General features: G+C 41.1%; 1 protein-coding gene across 1 annotated transcript in view; it reads left to right on the forward strand.

The window, feature by feature from the left end:
* Positions 1–788: 788 nt before the first annotated feature.
* Positions 789–14,984, forward strand: part of cacnb2a (calcium channel, voltage-dependent, beta 2a) — a 54,418-nt gene continuing 40,222 nt past the window's right edge. The window contains exons 1-2 of the mRNA XM_029528667.1: positions 789–1,173; positions 2,180–2,272. Coding sequence (XP_029384527.1) covers positions 1,090–1,173; positions 2,180–2,272 — 177 coding nt within the window. The 5' untranslated portion in view covers positions 789–1,089. The remainder of the gene's footprint in view (positions 1,174–2,179; positions 2,273–14,984) is intronic.

The following is a 14,984-nucleotide window of genomic DNA, read 5'->3' on the forward strand; positions in this document are numbered from 1 at the left end:
TGGCAGCGAGAGGTCAAGAGCATGCTCAAAACTCTCAAATATAATCGCCCATACCGCCATAAAATGCCTTAATCTTTGATTTCAACTGTTGAGTCTATATGTTGCATGAATGTTTTGTTTTGTTCTGTTTGGTTTTCTTGCTTGGATCTGAGTTGTAGTAGTGATAATGGTTGCCTGCCAACAGCTTCAACCATTGTTGTGTCTACAAGACAAGAGGTTGGGATACACCCTCTGGGCAGCATTACTTCTTATCCTCCCATGTTGAACTGAGCAGACTGGATGCCATTAGAAAATTGTGTTACCAGAAGTGATGAGCTGGGGCAGGCTTGTTGGTGTGCTAGCTTCAGCAAAAGAAAAGTGAATGGAAAAAAGTTAACAGCGCTGCCTGCTAGAGACGTGAGGAATGAAGTCTGGTGATGCTGGCAACATATTTTCTGCACTGTTATGTAAACAGCTGTGGCTAAAGAGCCATAGAGAAAACATATTACATATAGTACATCCTTATTTAGATTTAAAATTCTTTGACTCACAGACAATGATTAAGGCTTAGCTCCCTGCGCCCTCCCGGAAAAAGTTCAATACCTGAAAATGAGTTAGCAGAGTCAAAAAAATTAACCTGCTCCTGCAAGTAAATGGTTAAACAATTTCACAGATAATTTCAGCTTGAATGCTGTAATTCATTTTCATCCTTCCGTTTGGCGCTGGATGAGCTCTCAGCCAGTGTGGGCAGGAGGACTCTCAGGAGGAGGCTCTGTGATGCTGAAGGCTATAATACCCGAGAACTCAGATCATCATAATCCTCCTCCTCCTCCTCCACATCATCATCATCATCATCATCATCATCATCACTATCTGAACTGGAGGAAAACTGATTCACAATCCTCTTCCGGATAAGCTCCTCCTCACAGCTGAGGACTGTGGCGGCTTCAGGTGACCGGCAGAGTCCCTAACCTGTCAACACTGACCCGGTGAATGGAGGAAAAAAAAATAAAGAAAAATAATAAAAATGCGCTTTAGCTTGACTCCCGGACACAACATCTGCCCAAGCCGACAGCTTCTGCCGACTGTTTGTTTTTGTCAAACGGTGTAATGGTCGTCAATAATACTCCAAAAAGAAGAGCAGCAACGCCTCTGGACAAGCGCATGGACTCGCTGGAACATCCGATGTTACCGGTAAGTAAACCCGGTAAAAACAAATAAATAAATAAATGAAATAAAACAATTGTTTTTAATTTCACGGTCCGTAAAACTACTTCAGCAAAGTTTGGACGCCATAGAAACCGGCTCTCGTGCTCCTCAACCTGTCCACTTCCGTAACAGAAGTTTAGTCACCCGCGAGGACTTCACCTTGTCAGTTTGAATTTTGAATTTTTAACGGAAGAGAAAATGGCGTTGCTGATGTTGATGCTGTTTATTTTTATTTTTATTTTTTATTTATTTTTATGTTTTTAATGCGGCTCAAGTCAAGTCGGGTTGGTATGTATGTCGACGTTTTGCTGCCAATTAAAACGTTGTGGTGCGAAAAGTGCAGTGTTTTCTTTTGAAATCTGACGGAAGCGAGGTAAATCAAGTGAAGTGATTGAAATTGTACTCCAAGTAAATATAGTGCGTTTTGTTTTAGTCCACGAAAATGTCTTCCAATGAGCTAATGTAGTCTTTTAACTGATTATGAATTGGCTTCCTCGTCCATTAACTTACTAAACTGATGTTTCTGTTTGCTTTATTGTCCTTCTCAAATGGTTTTACATGAGCCGCTCCCCATCTTTATTTATATCCATTATTACCATGCCCTGGGGGGGATGGGGTAGAACTAAAGGCATGGTAGAAAATGAATTTCTGTGTTTCAGTCTCTCCTAACAGCTGTAGGCTGCAGGAGCACTGAATGGATTACATTTCCAGCTCCATATCATATCAGCTTGCATAATAGAGTCCACCCACATAATTGCTATCATTTATGACACCTGTCGTAATGGCACACTTTAAATAAAACACTGAATACTATAAAGTCATTGACTTGACAGCAAGGATTTATTTCAAAATTTACAAGGATAGGTTCATATTCCAGGGATGTATGAAGGTAAGAGTAAAGAAGACACCCCCCCCCCCCCCCCCCCCCCCCCCCCCTCTTTTTTTTTTTTTTTTTAACTATTTCATTGTTTTCCTTTTTGCCTCGGTGAAGTCTCAAAGCAAAGGAGCTCGAAGGAAAGGTCGATTTAAAGGTTCAGATGGCAGCACCTCCTCAGACACCACCACCAACAGTCTTATTCGCCAGGTAAGGATGAGAGTTCACTTTCAGTTAACATATGAGAACCCCTTTACATTTACAGAGAAACTGTAGAAAGATGTTTGTCCTTCCCTTTCTCTCGTTTGAAAAACACTTCAAACAAATGCTTCAATGGTCTGTTTGCTTACTGAGAAGGGGAAAATTTGGTGCACTAGGGTGCTGCATTTAATCATATTTTGCACCTACAAGGATTTTATGCAGATTAACATTTAGTGATTAAAGTTCCTTGGCTTAGGAATCTAGTTTGTGCGGATGAGTATGAAAATGCCAGACAGTAAATGCAAACTGGCATAAGAGTCTGGCTTCAGTAATAATCATCCATCAGGGATGAGATGTGCATTGCAGTGAAAGCTGGCTGTATACAATGCTGGGTACAGTATGTTAAGTGGAGGCCTCTCCCTGAGCTGCATCCTCAGTGCTGTGAGAGCAGCAACACTGTGTCTTGTTATAAAGCAGACCCAGCGAGGTACACGCTCAATGTGTCTGGTCTTTGTTGAGTGGACCTGTAAGGGACAGGATGGGCTAGTTTAGGATGCGCCGACTGCCTAAATGTTTCTGCCTTTTTTGGAGGAGGCGCACATCTCTTCATCTTTGGCACGGCAGCGGTAGAGCAATGCAAACCAGCACCTACTGGCCTGCTTCCTGTCTCATCTCAAGGGCACAGAGAACTTCTGAATGGGGGGCTGTCAGGAGTGTTTCACTTAAGTTGGAGCTGCTTTGTGAAAAATTGCATGATATTTACCACCACCCCTGAGAGCCCATGCCCATTCCCACAGTCCTCTCCAAATGAGGAGTTCCCCTCCAGTCGTGAGTCATCACAGATAAACTCAATTAGGCTGAGATTAAATGCTTTCAGTGTTTATCTGCAAAATAATACCGCATCCTACAGAAATGAGAACCAATTCAAATAAGAGGCAGAGTCGGGATGTGGGGATGGTATGGAGTGATGTGTTTTAGGGTCAATGAGGCCTTGTCTTCCCTTGCTGAGCAGAAATATCCTCTTTTAGATATTTGCCACAAGAGGGCCCCAGAAATAGCAGACCTTCCAGTAACTTCTCTGTTTGGATAATAATGTAAATACTGTTTTTCTACTGTTATCATAACAGCAGTTTTAATCTGACCTTATTTTCTTCTGGCTTGTGCTCAATCATACTGTCTGTGATTATTTTCCCTTTTCACAAAAGAATTAGGGTGTTGTAGTTAATTTGCTAAACTAACACCGTTCCAGGAAAGTATGTGGACAACCTCTGTGGTTATCTCACTGCTGATTCATCAATCTGTCATCTGAGTTTTTCTTTTATCCTTTCTCTCTTCACCATTAGCAGTTCAAAGTTGCTGGTAATGAATGTTTACATGACTGGATTTTCAAATAATCTCTTGTATATTTTCTTTCACTCTACCTCCTGTCTGACCTGTTGTTTTTGTGCCTCATATTCCTTTTCATTCTTGTAGGCGTCCTGAGAATATCTCAAGCTCAGAAAAGTCACTAGATCGATCCATTGCAGCTATAAGTGCCATGAACATGGCTTCTCAGTAACTCCGTATAAACAGACAGAGTTACTCATTCTCCAACAGATAGAGATGGCAGAGGGCAGACAGAGAGTGGGTTGAGAGAGAAAGGATGAGAGACGTTCCCTGTGGTCATGGCCTTGTGCCCGGGGGAGTATGGAGGAGGCTGGGAAGGGTGGAGGTCCAGGCCAGACCAGACCGCTCAGCCGTGGGAGTAGTAAGGTCAGTGCTTAACTGGAGCTCAGCGTTCCAATGAGAAGGAAGAAGGGCAAAACTGTCAGAGATATGTTAGAAAACATCTACATCAGGTGGATGTTTTATTTTTGCTTATGTGGAGGTGGTCTAGTACTGCAGTCTAAGCAAACATAGTAACTCACTGTGAGCTTTGTGTTGCCACGTGTTGACGGGTTACAAATGCTGATTGATTATATGAACAGTGATAATGATCACGTATGCTACATTATCTGTTGAGAACCCTGCCTGGACTTCCTTTTATAGCCTAAACATTTATGTGTACTCCTTCCTCATGAGGCAGAAACTCAATATATTCAAGCATCGGGATGATGATAATCACAGTTTTTGCTTGTGTACTTCATGCTTTGGAGTGAATATATTTGTAAAATACATTTAGGTTTAGTTTTCCAAACCTTTTGAATATGTACCTTTTTGGAGAATACATGTATTCCCTTTTTATTAGAGTGTTTGATAAGAGTTTGCCCCCTACAAATGAAGCAGCTGATTAGATTAGACTGTAAGAAGTGTTCATCTTCAGACAAAGTTAGCTATATGCCAGTGTTTCTTGTCTTGCAGCTAAGATAAGATTGGAGACTCATAACTACACATAGGTGTATACATGAGTGGCTGACCATCTGCTGACTGGCACCGTGTTCAAATGCCGGGTTCTGTCTAATCCATCCTGGGAAACGATCCAGTCCCCCATGACCCTCAATAATAATAAACTTTCTTTATATAGCACTTTTCTAAAAACAGAGTTAACAAAGTGCTTAACAGCAAGAAAGAAACAGAGATCAGAATTAAAAACAAGATTAAACAAAAGAGGCAGGATTATTTAAAAGCAAGTATATAAAAGTTTTCTCTAAGTGGTGAGTTAAAAAAAGAAACTGACTTTGTAAGCTTAAGTGCTCCTGTCAGGCCCTTCAAAAATATCGAGTCAATGAAGAACAATGTTGTCTTTTTTTTTGTTAAATTCAAAGCCCAGAAACAGGCTGAAGATTTCCCCCTGAGAGTGTCTGTATTCACTGTAATGATATGATGTAGTTATAGACACCTAGACACCAGATGTAGACAGTGTTGGCTGCATGTTTTTCCCCCTTGCCTGACATATTTACTCTCTAATAAAGCGTTGAAATAGGAGTGTGTAGGTACTAAAATTAATGGCTATGAAATCATCTGTTACAAAAAATATTTGAGGTGCCTAGGCTCCTTGCTTTTCAGTGGAAACAACGAGGATCTAAATTACATTAATTCAAACTTCAGTTTGCATAGTTCTGCTACTTATTAAACTTATTTTTGTATGAACGTTTGCATCGGTCTTCAAACTCCCTCCCTATCACCCAGCTTCTTGCGCTTTTTCACCTCTTTCTTCACAGAGCAGTGCCTCCTCACGTCACCCACTACAGCAGCTTGTCATGGCACATTATTGCAGCTGTAGCCTTTCTGTCTGTTGTGTTTCTACGTTCAGGCTGGAGTAAAGGATTTAGTGATGACAGGCTGTCTGACAGGGTGTGATGAGGGCAGGAAACCCCCTCAGCAGCTCCCTGATTGAGGGCACTTTTGCTTTTCAACTTCTTTCAAAGCATTTTTTGTGTACTTAATGGAGATAAAGGGTGACGCCAAGACCTACTGACGGCAGTAACTATTAGAATTTTTACGTGCCATTTACTGTTTACATACTGTTCTGTAATGATATTAGTATGGAGTAGCTGTCACCAGAAATCTTGGCGTGATTCTTAGTATTAATCCTGCAGACCTTTGTATGAATATAGCAGATATTTGTGGAGAGACATGTATAGTTTCTCCAGAGGGCAGCTGTAAACCATTACAACAGAAGCAGTGGCACCAGACAGCCATCTAGTGGCAATACAAATTGGTGCTGGTGCTTAGAAAACCAATACAAGGGTAACAAGATCAGGCTGCAACGATTGGATTCAGTCTCACAATATAATTGTTTCATGATGAAAGATTTTAAATGTCCACCCTTTGTTGCTTTCATTTGATGCCAAAGCCACATGGTAAATTTAAGTGACAAGGGAAACAAAAAGACAAAAATCATAGCGTAGAGGGTAAACTACACTTCAATATAGTCTGCCTTGCATTTACAGCAGCTTGAATCCGAGTTTCTCAGCCATACTTTCAACATCCTGCTGTGTTACAGCAAAGCTCTAATTAATTTGGCACAGTGTTGTGGACAAGGTCATTGTTTCTCTGCTACTATTCTACCTTAAGCTATCATAGACTTCCATTTAAAATAAGAGACCAGCCAGCCAACACAAAAATTGTTGTCACATATGACAAGGAAAAATTATTCTCATTTTTAAACTATATAACTTTTGATACTTTTGCTTGATAAATGATTCATTAAGGATATACATAAGGAGCACAGCACATCACAAACTGTGCCCTGGGCAAGTAAACCTAATATTGTAGTTTTAATCATAAGATTGATTCATTTAATTAACCCATTCTCTAGCCTTAAAAGCTTGCTTTGGTTTTCAGTTCTGCCACCAATGTGATTTATTTATTTATTTATTTTTTGAGGTGGGGTGGTGTGGGGGGTTCCATTGCACTATTTATATACTCATTCTGGGTTTCTGTCCACCAGTGTGTAATGGTTTTATGAACATGCTTAGGAATGCAAACATTCATGTATTTCCTAAAGTCAATAACCTCAGGTGTAGCTTTGAATGTGCATTCAGAAATAGTACATGAGAAAATCAAATTGAACAAGCAATATTTTAGTGTGCATGTTCCCCTGCAGTGTTATTTAGGACCAGCTGAGGAATGATTACTTCTCGAAGGGGGACATGCTCTGACAGATGCACTGATATATAGGAACCCCCGCCAGTGTAAGGTGCCAGCTCTCTGTTTATAATGATGACTCTCCATCACAACAGACACATGTCAGCCTGTGAAATATTGGCAGTGAACTAAGAAGTTTCAACGCTGGTGAAAGATGTTGCCAGGTTTTTGTTGGCCAGTCTTTCAGAGCTGAGCATGACATATATAGATACTGATATATAGACAGAGCAAAAACCTTTACCTCAGGATATGCACCATCTGTGCAGCTTTGCCAAGGTTCAAAAACACTATGTGTGTTTAGCAAAACAATGCTACAATGCTCCAATTTGAATCTAGTATTGAATGTAATGAGGTTGATTTTTCACAACTTTGAAAGACTGATGTGTTCAGAAATAGATTTATTAATTTTCTTGCTTTCGCATATGGACTGGCGACTCTAATTTGTAGAGACCAGAGGAGTTTGTTTGACAGCAGAAATCATGTTGTTACTTTCCTGGTGGCAAACTGCGTTCACTGTGTGAAACCTGGGACAGAGCATTGACTTTGATAGTGTGTGTTGCTCCTGATGAGACAAGCTGCCCCTTTTCTTTGGGGAACAAGACTTAGTCCCTTTAGCATCAATGTTGGTGCTGCACCACAATAGTAAGATAATATGCACTGTACATAAGCAACACTAAGTATGTGGTTGGTAAAAGGAAGATATCTAAGTGCTTATAAAAGGGGCACCTTCTAGTATCTGTAATTTCAAGGGAAGTTGGCTTTTAACATTCCTAAAACTAAAAGGAAAACAAAAAGTCAAAACATGCCATCACCGTTTGTAAATTATAATTATTTTATTGTGTGAATGATACTTCAAAACTAAAGGACATTGATAAGTCACTGAAATTCAGAATTAAACTGCTCATGCTACCAGATGAAATGCAAAAACGCATCCATGAATCATGGAGAATCATGTCATGGAGACATGAGATATGGACAGAATATGGGCATTTCTAGCTGACACAGCAGTGACGCTGCATGTCATTATGGGTTCAATCACCTGAACGCAGTGGGGAAGGAGGAGAGTGGCAAGAGGGTGTGTGATGGGAGTGCAGTGGATGACACTCACACCAGCCCTGTGTTCACACTCGTCACTCAGGCATGACCGCGCTGTGTGAGACTTCCCTCTGCACCATAGGCAGAGTTATGCTGCTGCTCTGCTCCCTGCATGAGACACACATTGTCTCTGTGATATAAAAGCACAGAGCAGCTCATTCTGAAACCAGTAGCTTTGTCAGCCTTAACCACTCAAAGAGAAATAAGAAGGTTAATGCAATGAAAATGAGGAGTGGTTCACGACACAGTGAGAAAGAAAGGAAAAGAGCGGAGAAGTGGTGAAATCTGAGGGGAAAAAAGAAGCAGGCATAAAGTCAGGAAGAAAGCCAGAGTGAATGTACCAAGCTTTTAAAGCAGACTGATCCTTGGATGAAAGGAGAGAGAAGATGTGGGGAGTACAGAGGCGGTGCCTTCCTTTAGGAAGAACAGCGGTCAAGAAAGGACACTCAGGGCTCCACCTCCTCCCAATGCCGAGAAGGAACTTATGTGTGATGATGAGTGCGTCTAAATCCCTCAGCAGCTGAACCAGTGTGCCAGCCTGCAACTGTACGTCTCTGCCACAGCACAGCAGCACTGCAGAGGATTTGGCAGCCTGGAAGGATCAGGCAGACTGGTTATAGATTTTGGGTCGGGGTAAACAGCCAATTCAGACGTGAACCTTTCTGTCAGCTTGCAGATGCTCTGCTGCAACAGTCTGAAGATGAGGAGGAGGAGGGGATATCAGAATCTCACTTTTTGAATCCTTAAGAGTTCCAGAGTCAGGGGTGGGTGGACTGGTGGGGAAACGCCAGTCCTCGGCACCCTCTGCTCACTCATTCATTAGGGATCTCCTGCATCTTCATCCTCACTTCTGCGTCCTCTGGTGGCCCGCACTTCCTGTGGGCCAAGTGTACAGGCATGGACCGAGGCTGAGCGGATGCTGCTGCCTGACAAGGTGTCTGTGAGACGGCCGTCTGCTCCTCCCCGCCCTGGTCCCCTTCATGCCGTGCTGTGGGCTGGGCCATCGCCGGAGAGCACAGCTTCCATATGTGAGTTTACTGATTTATCACAGGGGTCAGAGGACAGAGTGTGTGTGGGAAGGATTCAGAGAAGTTTCATGACAACTGTATCAGGATGGATTATACAATGATATATACAAATTAAATAATTCAGATATAATTTTTTTCTTCTGTTTGGGCATCTTTAGTGAAAATATCAGTGAAGCTTCAAAGCACTAGACTGAACACTCAGTGTGTACCTGCCAGCTTGTGTTGATCACTGTTCCCTCTTGGATCTCTATCCTCACCAGTCCTGAATGCTGCAGGATTTAGCTGAAATATTCAGTTGCACTGGCCTCACAGTTTTCTGCTGAACTCTTCTCTCCATGTATGCAGGCACAATAAATGTTTCATTTCATATTTATTCTAGGGTTTGGACTCGGAGTAATGCTTTCGAATGCTTGGGTTCACATGCAGACACACTCAGTTGACAGCTTGACTTTAATGAGGCTCTGCTGGTTTGTTTCATGTGTCATGTTGTGTGTTGTCTAGTGTCTGTCATAAACTGTGTATCATAGAATAAGTTGACTGTGGCTGCTAAGCTTGGCAAGATGGTGTGGGAGGAATATGTGGTTGTTCGTCTGCTAGCAGGTGTGACTTCTGAAGTGGGAAATGTGGTGATGCCTGTATTCTTATCCACAAAATGTCTTTTAGAGCCTCAATTCTATCATTCAGGTGTTTAGTTTCCATTTAATGTAAAAAGTGTTAAATAACTCAATAGAACAGAGACTTTTTGCTTTCTAGATCCTCACTAGCACTGTTTTCCAGTAAAGCAGTGAAAAAATTAAGGGTGTTTTCCCCGAACCTTCAGTGCTGCAGATAAATATAATCCTTTCTCATTGTGTTTTGCCACTAGGTGGCCATGTAGCACTTCCATTCCAACTCACACACACAGTGCTCACATAAATATGTAAACACATCATTTCCATGCAGAGAGAAAATGCTTTACCACTCTCAAGGTTGAGGAATAAAGTTTTCATGAGGTGTAATTTTTTTCTTTCACCGGCTGAAATGAGTTATGAAGTCATCCCCATATCCCAGACAGAGCGTCATTGGTCATTTGGACAAAATGTTCTCAGGACAATGAGACACAGCAGCCTGAGATTGTTTTCGTCAAGGAGAAATCAATATGCCATTATGGAAAAGTTTGTCTATATAATAGTGTGAGGTCATCCATATTATATTACTGTGTCTGTATACTATATTTTAATGGCTAATGTGCAATTTGTTGATTCCAAGTTCTAAGTTGGGAGTTGTAGCATTGTCTTATCTGATACGCTTTTAAGTTGAAAGTCTTTAGGTTTGGGATTTTTTTCAAAAAAAGAATTTTGTTTGTCGTTTTTCATTTCTTGACCTTTTCAAGTAATGACAACACAAAAAAAAGAATAGGTATTTTTATCATTATGAAACAATGAAGAACCCATTATTTTGATGTGGATGTGGTTAAAGAATTAAGGATTTTTTTTTAGATCTTTAACTTTGTGCAATGATTTGTGCCCTTCTACATTGATTATGGGTACAAACATGGTACATACTTTAAGACAGTCTTTATGGTTTTTTTTTTTTTTTTACGCACACAAATTACTGGTGGCTGCGCAAAGAGACAAGATAAAATCCTGGCACCTGTCTCACTTCAGCACACCTTTCCAGTGTGAATTTGGCATACTAGTTGATTTCAGGAAATTGGTGGACATAGCCCCTAAATGTCAGAAAGATGTGAGGTGAATGGTTCAGATGCTGTTGGATCCTCCAAACATTAACTGAGGCACATTGAGACTTTTGAATACTTACTAGCCACCTGGCAAAGGCATCAGAGTCACATATTTCTTGCCAGTTTTAGGAGTTGATTAGAATGACCTGATAGCTCAATTAAACAACTGAATTATGTGATACTGATGTCTCCAAGTAATATACCAGTTTTGTCCTCCAAAATCATTCAAAAGAAGACTGCTCTGCTTTGGCAAAGCCTTTGAAATGGGACCAAGACTTGTGGGTCCACTATGACGTAGTCTGTCTAGAAATGTGGACTTCAAATCATCCAGCTTCTGAACTGGAACAAGAACTTTATCCCAGATATTGTAGAGAAGGAAAAATACTAGTGGTCCACTGCAGACTACTGCACAGTGTTTTGTTACACAATCTGATTTTGCCTGGTACATGCTGCAGTAGGCTGGATGAGCAGTGACCGTACAACTGAATAAGCTTTATTTAACTGATGAGTGGATTAGTGCAGAGCCAGCTGTTGATATAAACACCGGACCATCTAAGCCCCATGTGTAAGGTGTTTGCATGAAAACAAACCATTCAGTGACAATGAGTATCGCTGGCAACATGTGTTTGTGTTTAATGAGCGCACACAAATGAAGCATGTTGAAATTACTATGATAATTCAGTGACATCCAGAGCCATCAAAGGACAGTCCGGTATTTGTAGGCGTTGCTGACCTTGAGAGGACCCCAGCTGCCCTGACACACCAACCCTTTCTATGACACTCCTCTCACATGTTTCCAATATGGAGCACCAAACCGCCGTTTTACGTCTGAAATGGGGCGGAACACAATTCCGCTCTGGATGGAATGTGGAGCACGGAGACCCGGCCGGATGGGACTCCGTCTGACAGGCTGAGTAGCCAGTCCCAGACACTCCTCACGGAAACTTAGCTAATTGAAGACAGCAGGCCCCGCTCCATTCCCCTTCTTTGTTTTCTAGGCTTTCCTGCTTGCCATGATAAAGCAGTTAGGACTTTCTTTGTGAGCTCATAGTTGGTTGAGTAACATGTCAAAAAGCCAGTGAAATACATTTCTATTTTGTTTATACATTTTGGGTTTTATCGTCATAATTGTCCATGATATTTAAAACATTTAGCCCTCCACACTTCTTCTATTTTTGACTCCTTGAAAAGCCAAAAAGCTTTCTCTTACACTTGCGACTTTGCTAAGGCATCAGGCAAAGCACAGCTTATACCTCAGTGCAAAAACACAGATATATAAATTATATTTTCACAGTTTGAACCAGCATCTGCTTATTAATGCTAAAGATCAAATTTAGCTAAGGCTGAAAGAAATGTCATAAGGTTGTAAAAGGAAAATACAAACACTGACCTGTGAAAAGTTATGTGACTATCAGTGATGTCAATGTTGGTGCTAAATTTGATAGCAATTCATCAGAAGTCATGAAAGTATTTTAGTCGTCTAATGCGAGTCTTGAGAAAAAATACAGTAGTTGGGTTTATCCTCTGAAAACAGTTTATATCCTTTGGCCACCAAAATTCTGTAGCAATCAATTTTGTGGGATTTGAGATACTTTGCATTGTGTAAAAGTGGCCACACTTATTTTCCTAGAAAACACTTTGTGTTCTAATGGTGAGCTCATCTCCCATGACAATAGTGTGACCTGGAATTCCCAGTTTTCCAGGCCTTGGGATGCATGCCCAGGGAGGAATCAGCACAGAGCAGACTGGAGTAGGGTTTCCCTGGCAGCAGTCAAGCGTTTTTTCATGTTTCCAGAGAATATGAAAATGTGTGGAAACTGAGCAGCTAATTGGCCACAGAGGCCCTCAGGAATGTCTCAGATTTAGCTGGATTTTTACTGCTTTTACATAATCTATCACCTCAGCATTAGACTGGAAAGTGTGATATATATCTGCGGTGGGATATGGAGATTGTAGCTCCACGCCTGGAAACACTGATGTCAGTGGCACTGTGTGCGCTGACCCAGGTTCAGTTACAACTGGGCTACAGCAGTCTAAGTTTCAAAATTCTTGCTGGACTGGAAATGGTGAAGTCATGGGGGGAAAGATGCAGCTCACTCCCTACAAATTATGCCGTTATGTGGCAGGTGAGGGATGAGGCCATTTCATTATGTAACATTACACCAAAATAAATGCATCGCAATGGATCAACACTTATTCTCTTCCTTTTTTTCTTCATTGTATCTGCACATTAAGCTCTCCAATAATGACAAAGTGCAAACAAGGAAAAATACGAAGTAATAGTGGCAGAAAATGTCTTGTTGAATCAGAGTAGTCGTGGCAATACTAGCCTCATAGCGTAATGTGCAATTCTGTAAATATGTTTACACAAGTTCATTTTTATCTTCCCAAAACTTGTGCTAAAGGACTCCTAACTATTAAATAAATGCATAATTGAAATTTTTAACCACCCTGTACACAATTTGGCCTCATAACCTGCTGTATGAGCTCAATTTGAAGCAATTGATCATCTGATGAACATTAATTTTAGCTGGCTCTTCTCCTCTAATGGCTCCTTGGCTGATTCTCTGCTAAAGCAGCTATGAAAGTGGCATCACTTATTTTCGTTGCCACTTTATGCACTATGCAGTTATTCCATTTATGAAATGAACATCATGGCATTTATAAAGAAATATGTCTGTAGCTGTTGGGGGAACTTTGGTATCTTTCCTTTTGCTGTATATGAGACACAAATGGTACTCTTAGGGTCATTAAGAGCCATAACTCCTCATACTTACTTTCACATATCCTCCTCCAGAGCTTGTTATTCCACTGACCCTAAAATGTCTTATGCTAACTGCACTTGGAGTTTCTTTATACCAGTAACAACCTACAGAAGGTAAAAAAATCTGCAGAGAAATGGACAATCATACTATCATTAGTGAGATGATGGAGCAGTGTGCTAAGACATCAGACATTCGGGGCAGCCAGGCCAAACCAAGCATCACTTAAAGCAGGAGCAGATGTTCTTTGAGGCCAATTAACACCAGAGAGATGCAGACAACCTTGTGCACCAGAGGGGGGGCTACCAGCCCATATGGATACTAGACACAATTAATTAGAGCAACAGACATTAAAAATGGATCAGGAGCTGTATAAAGTTTAGCTTTAAATCCTCAATGACTAACCCACCGTAGTGTGTTTCAGTTGTCAGTCTGTGATTGAAATGGGAAGCAAAATAAAAATGGCAACCTCGAACTATGTAAGCCTTTGAGATGAGGAGATACAATTGAAGACATTCTGTTGGCTTCAGTGCTATTTCCTCACTGCCACTTTACATTTAAAAATCAAGCAATTTAACAATCAGTATTGAAAATGATCATTCATTTAGCCCCTTACTAAGTCATTTGAATATTATGTTTGGAAACAACTGTAAATATTGGAAAATCTTTTGACAATTTCAAGTCAATTTGAGATACAGAACAATTTATGAGTTTTATCTAATGCAGACTCCACAAAACCTTTTTTTTTCATTCCAATTAAAAGCACTGCTTCATCTGATTGTTAGTGTACAGTCTGAAATCTTTTCTGTTACTGCTGATCAAGATATCTGTTGCTGCTTCGTGCCTTAATAATACTTAAGTGCAGCCACTCAAATCAGCAAGGATTGAAACCTACACACTGATCTTTTAAGAGTAATCCTGATCAACTTGTGAAGCAGACAGAGAGGTGTCAGGAGCTGAGGGAGAGACGTTTTTGGTGTCAGTCAGGATAAGAAAAAAGTGAGTTCAGCTGGAGATGTCAATTTCGTGGGGAGATGGTCGGCACAACATTTGCTGTAGCAGATAAACTTGCCAGGGTGAGTAGATTTGATTCTGGGTCAGAGAGCAATTCCACCACTGACTGACAAATGATGAAAGAAAGAGAGGGGTAGAGTCTCATTTTTACTGAGCATCTCCCTGCACTGTCTCTCCTTGTCTCTTGGCCAACAGGTGCCATGACAACAGCTACCCAGCCGGGCACAAAGATGAACCCCAGGGAGACATAGAGGGAGTAGTTGAAGAGGAAGTAAACCAAAAACGGAAAATAACCAAGGGAAATGAATGGAGGTTAGAATGGAGTAATGGAGTCAGTGAAGTACAGTTTTCTTCTGCTGCTCCTTTTTTTCTTGTTTTATTCTGGAGTTGCCAGTGACCTGCCAGTCAGCGGATAGAGGCATCTTCTCCTCCAGAGACTCAGCATTTTCATCCTAATGCTTCCATAAGCTTACCCTCAGGAGCCGGCCACAAAGATCTGCTCCACGATTGGGCACGCACTGTGGCTCAGCAGG

The sequence above is a fragment of the Echeneis naucrates genome, chromosome 20, assembly GCF_900963305.1.
Source record: "Echeneis naucrates chromosome 20, fEcheNa1.1, whole genome shotgun sequence".
NCBI classification, from domain to species: Eukaryota; Metazoa; Chordata; class Actinopteri; order Carangiformes; family Echeneidae; genus Echeneis; species Echeneis naucrates.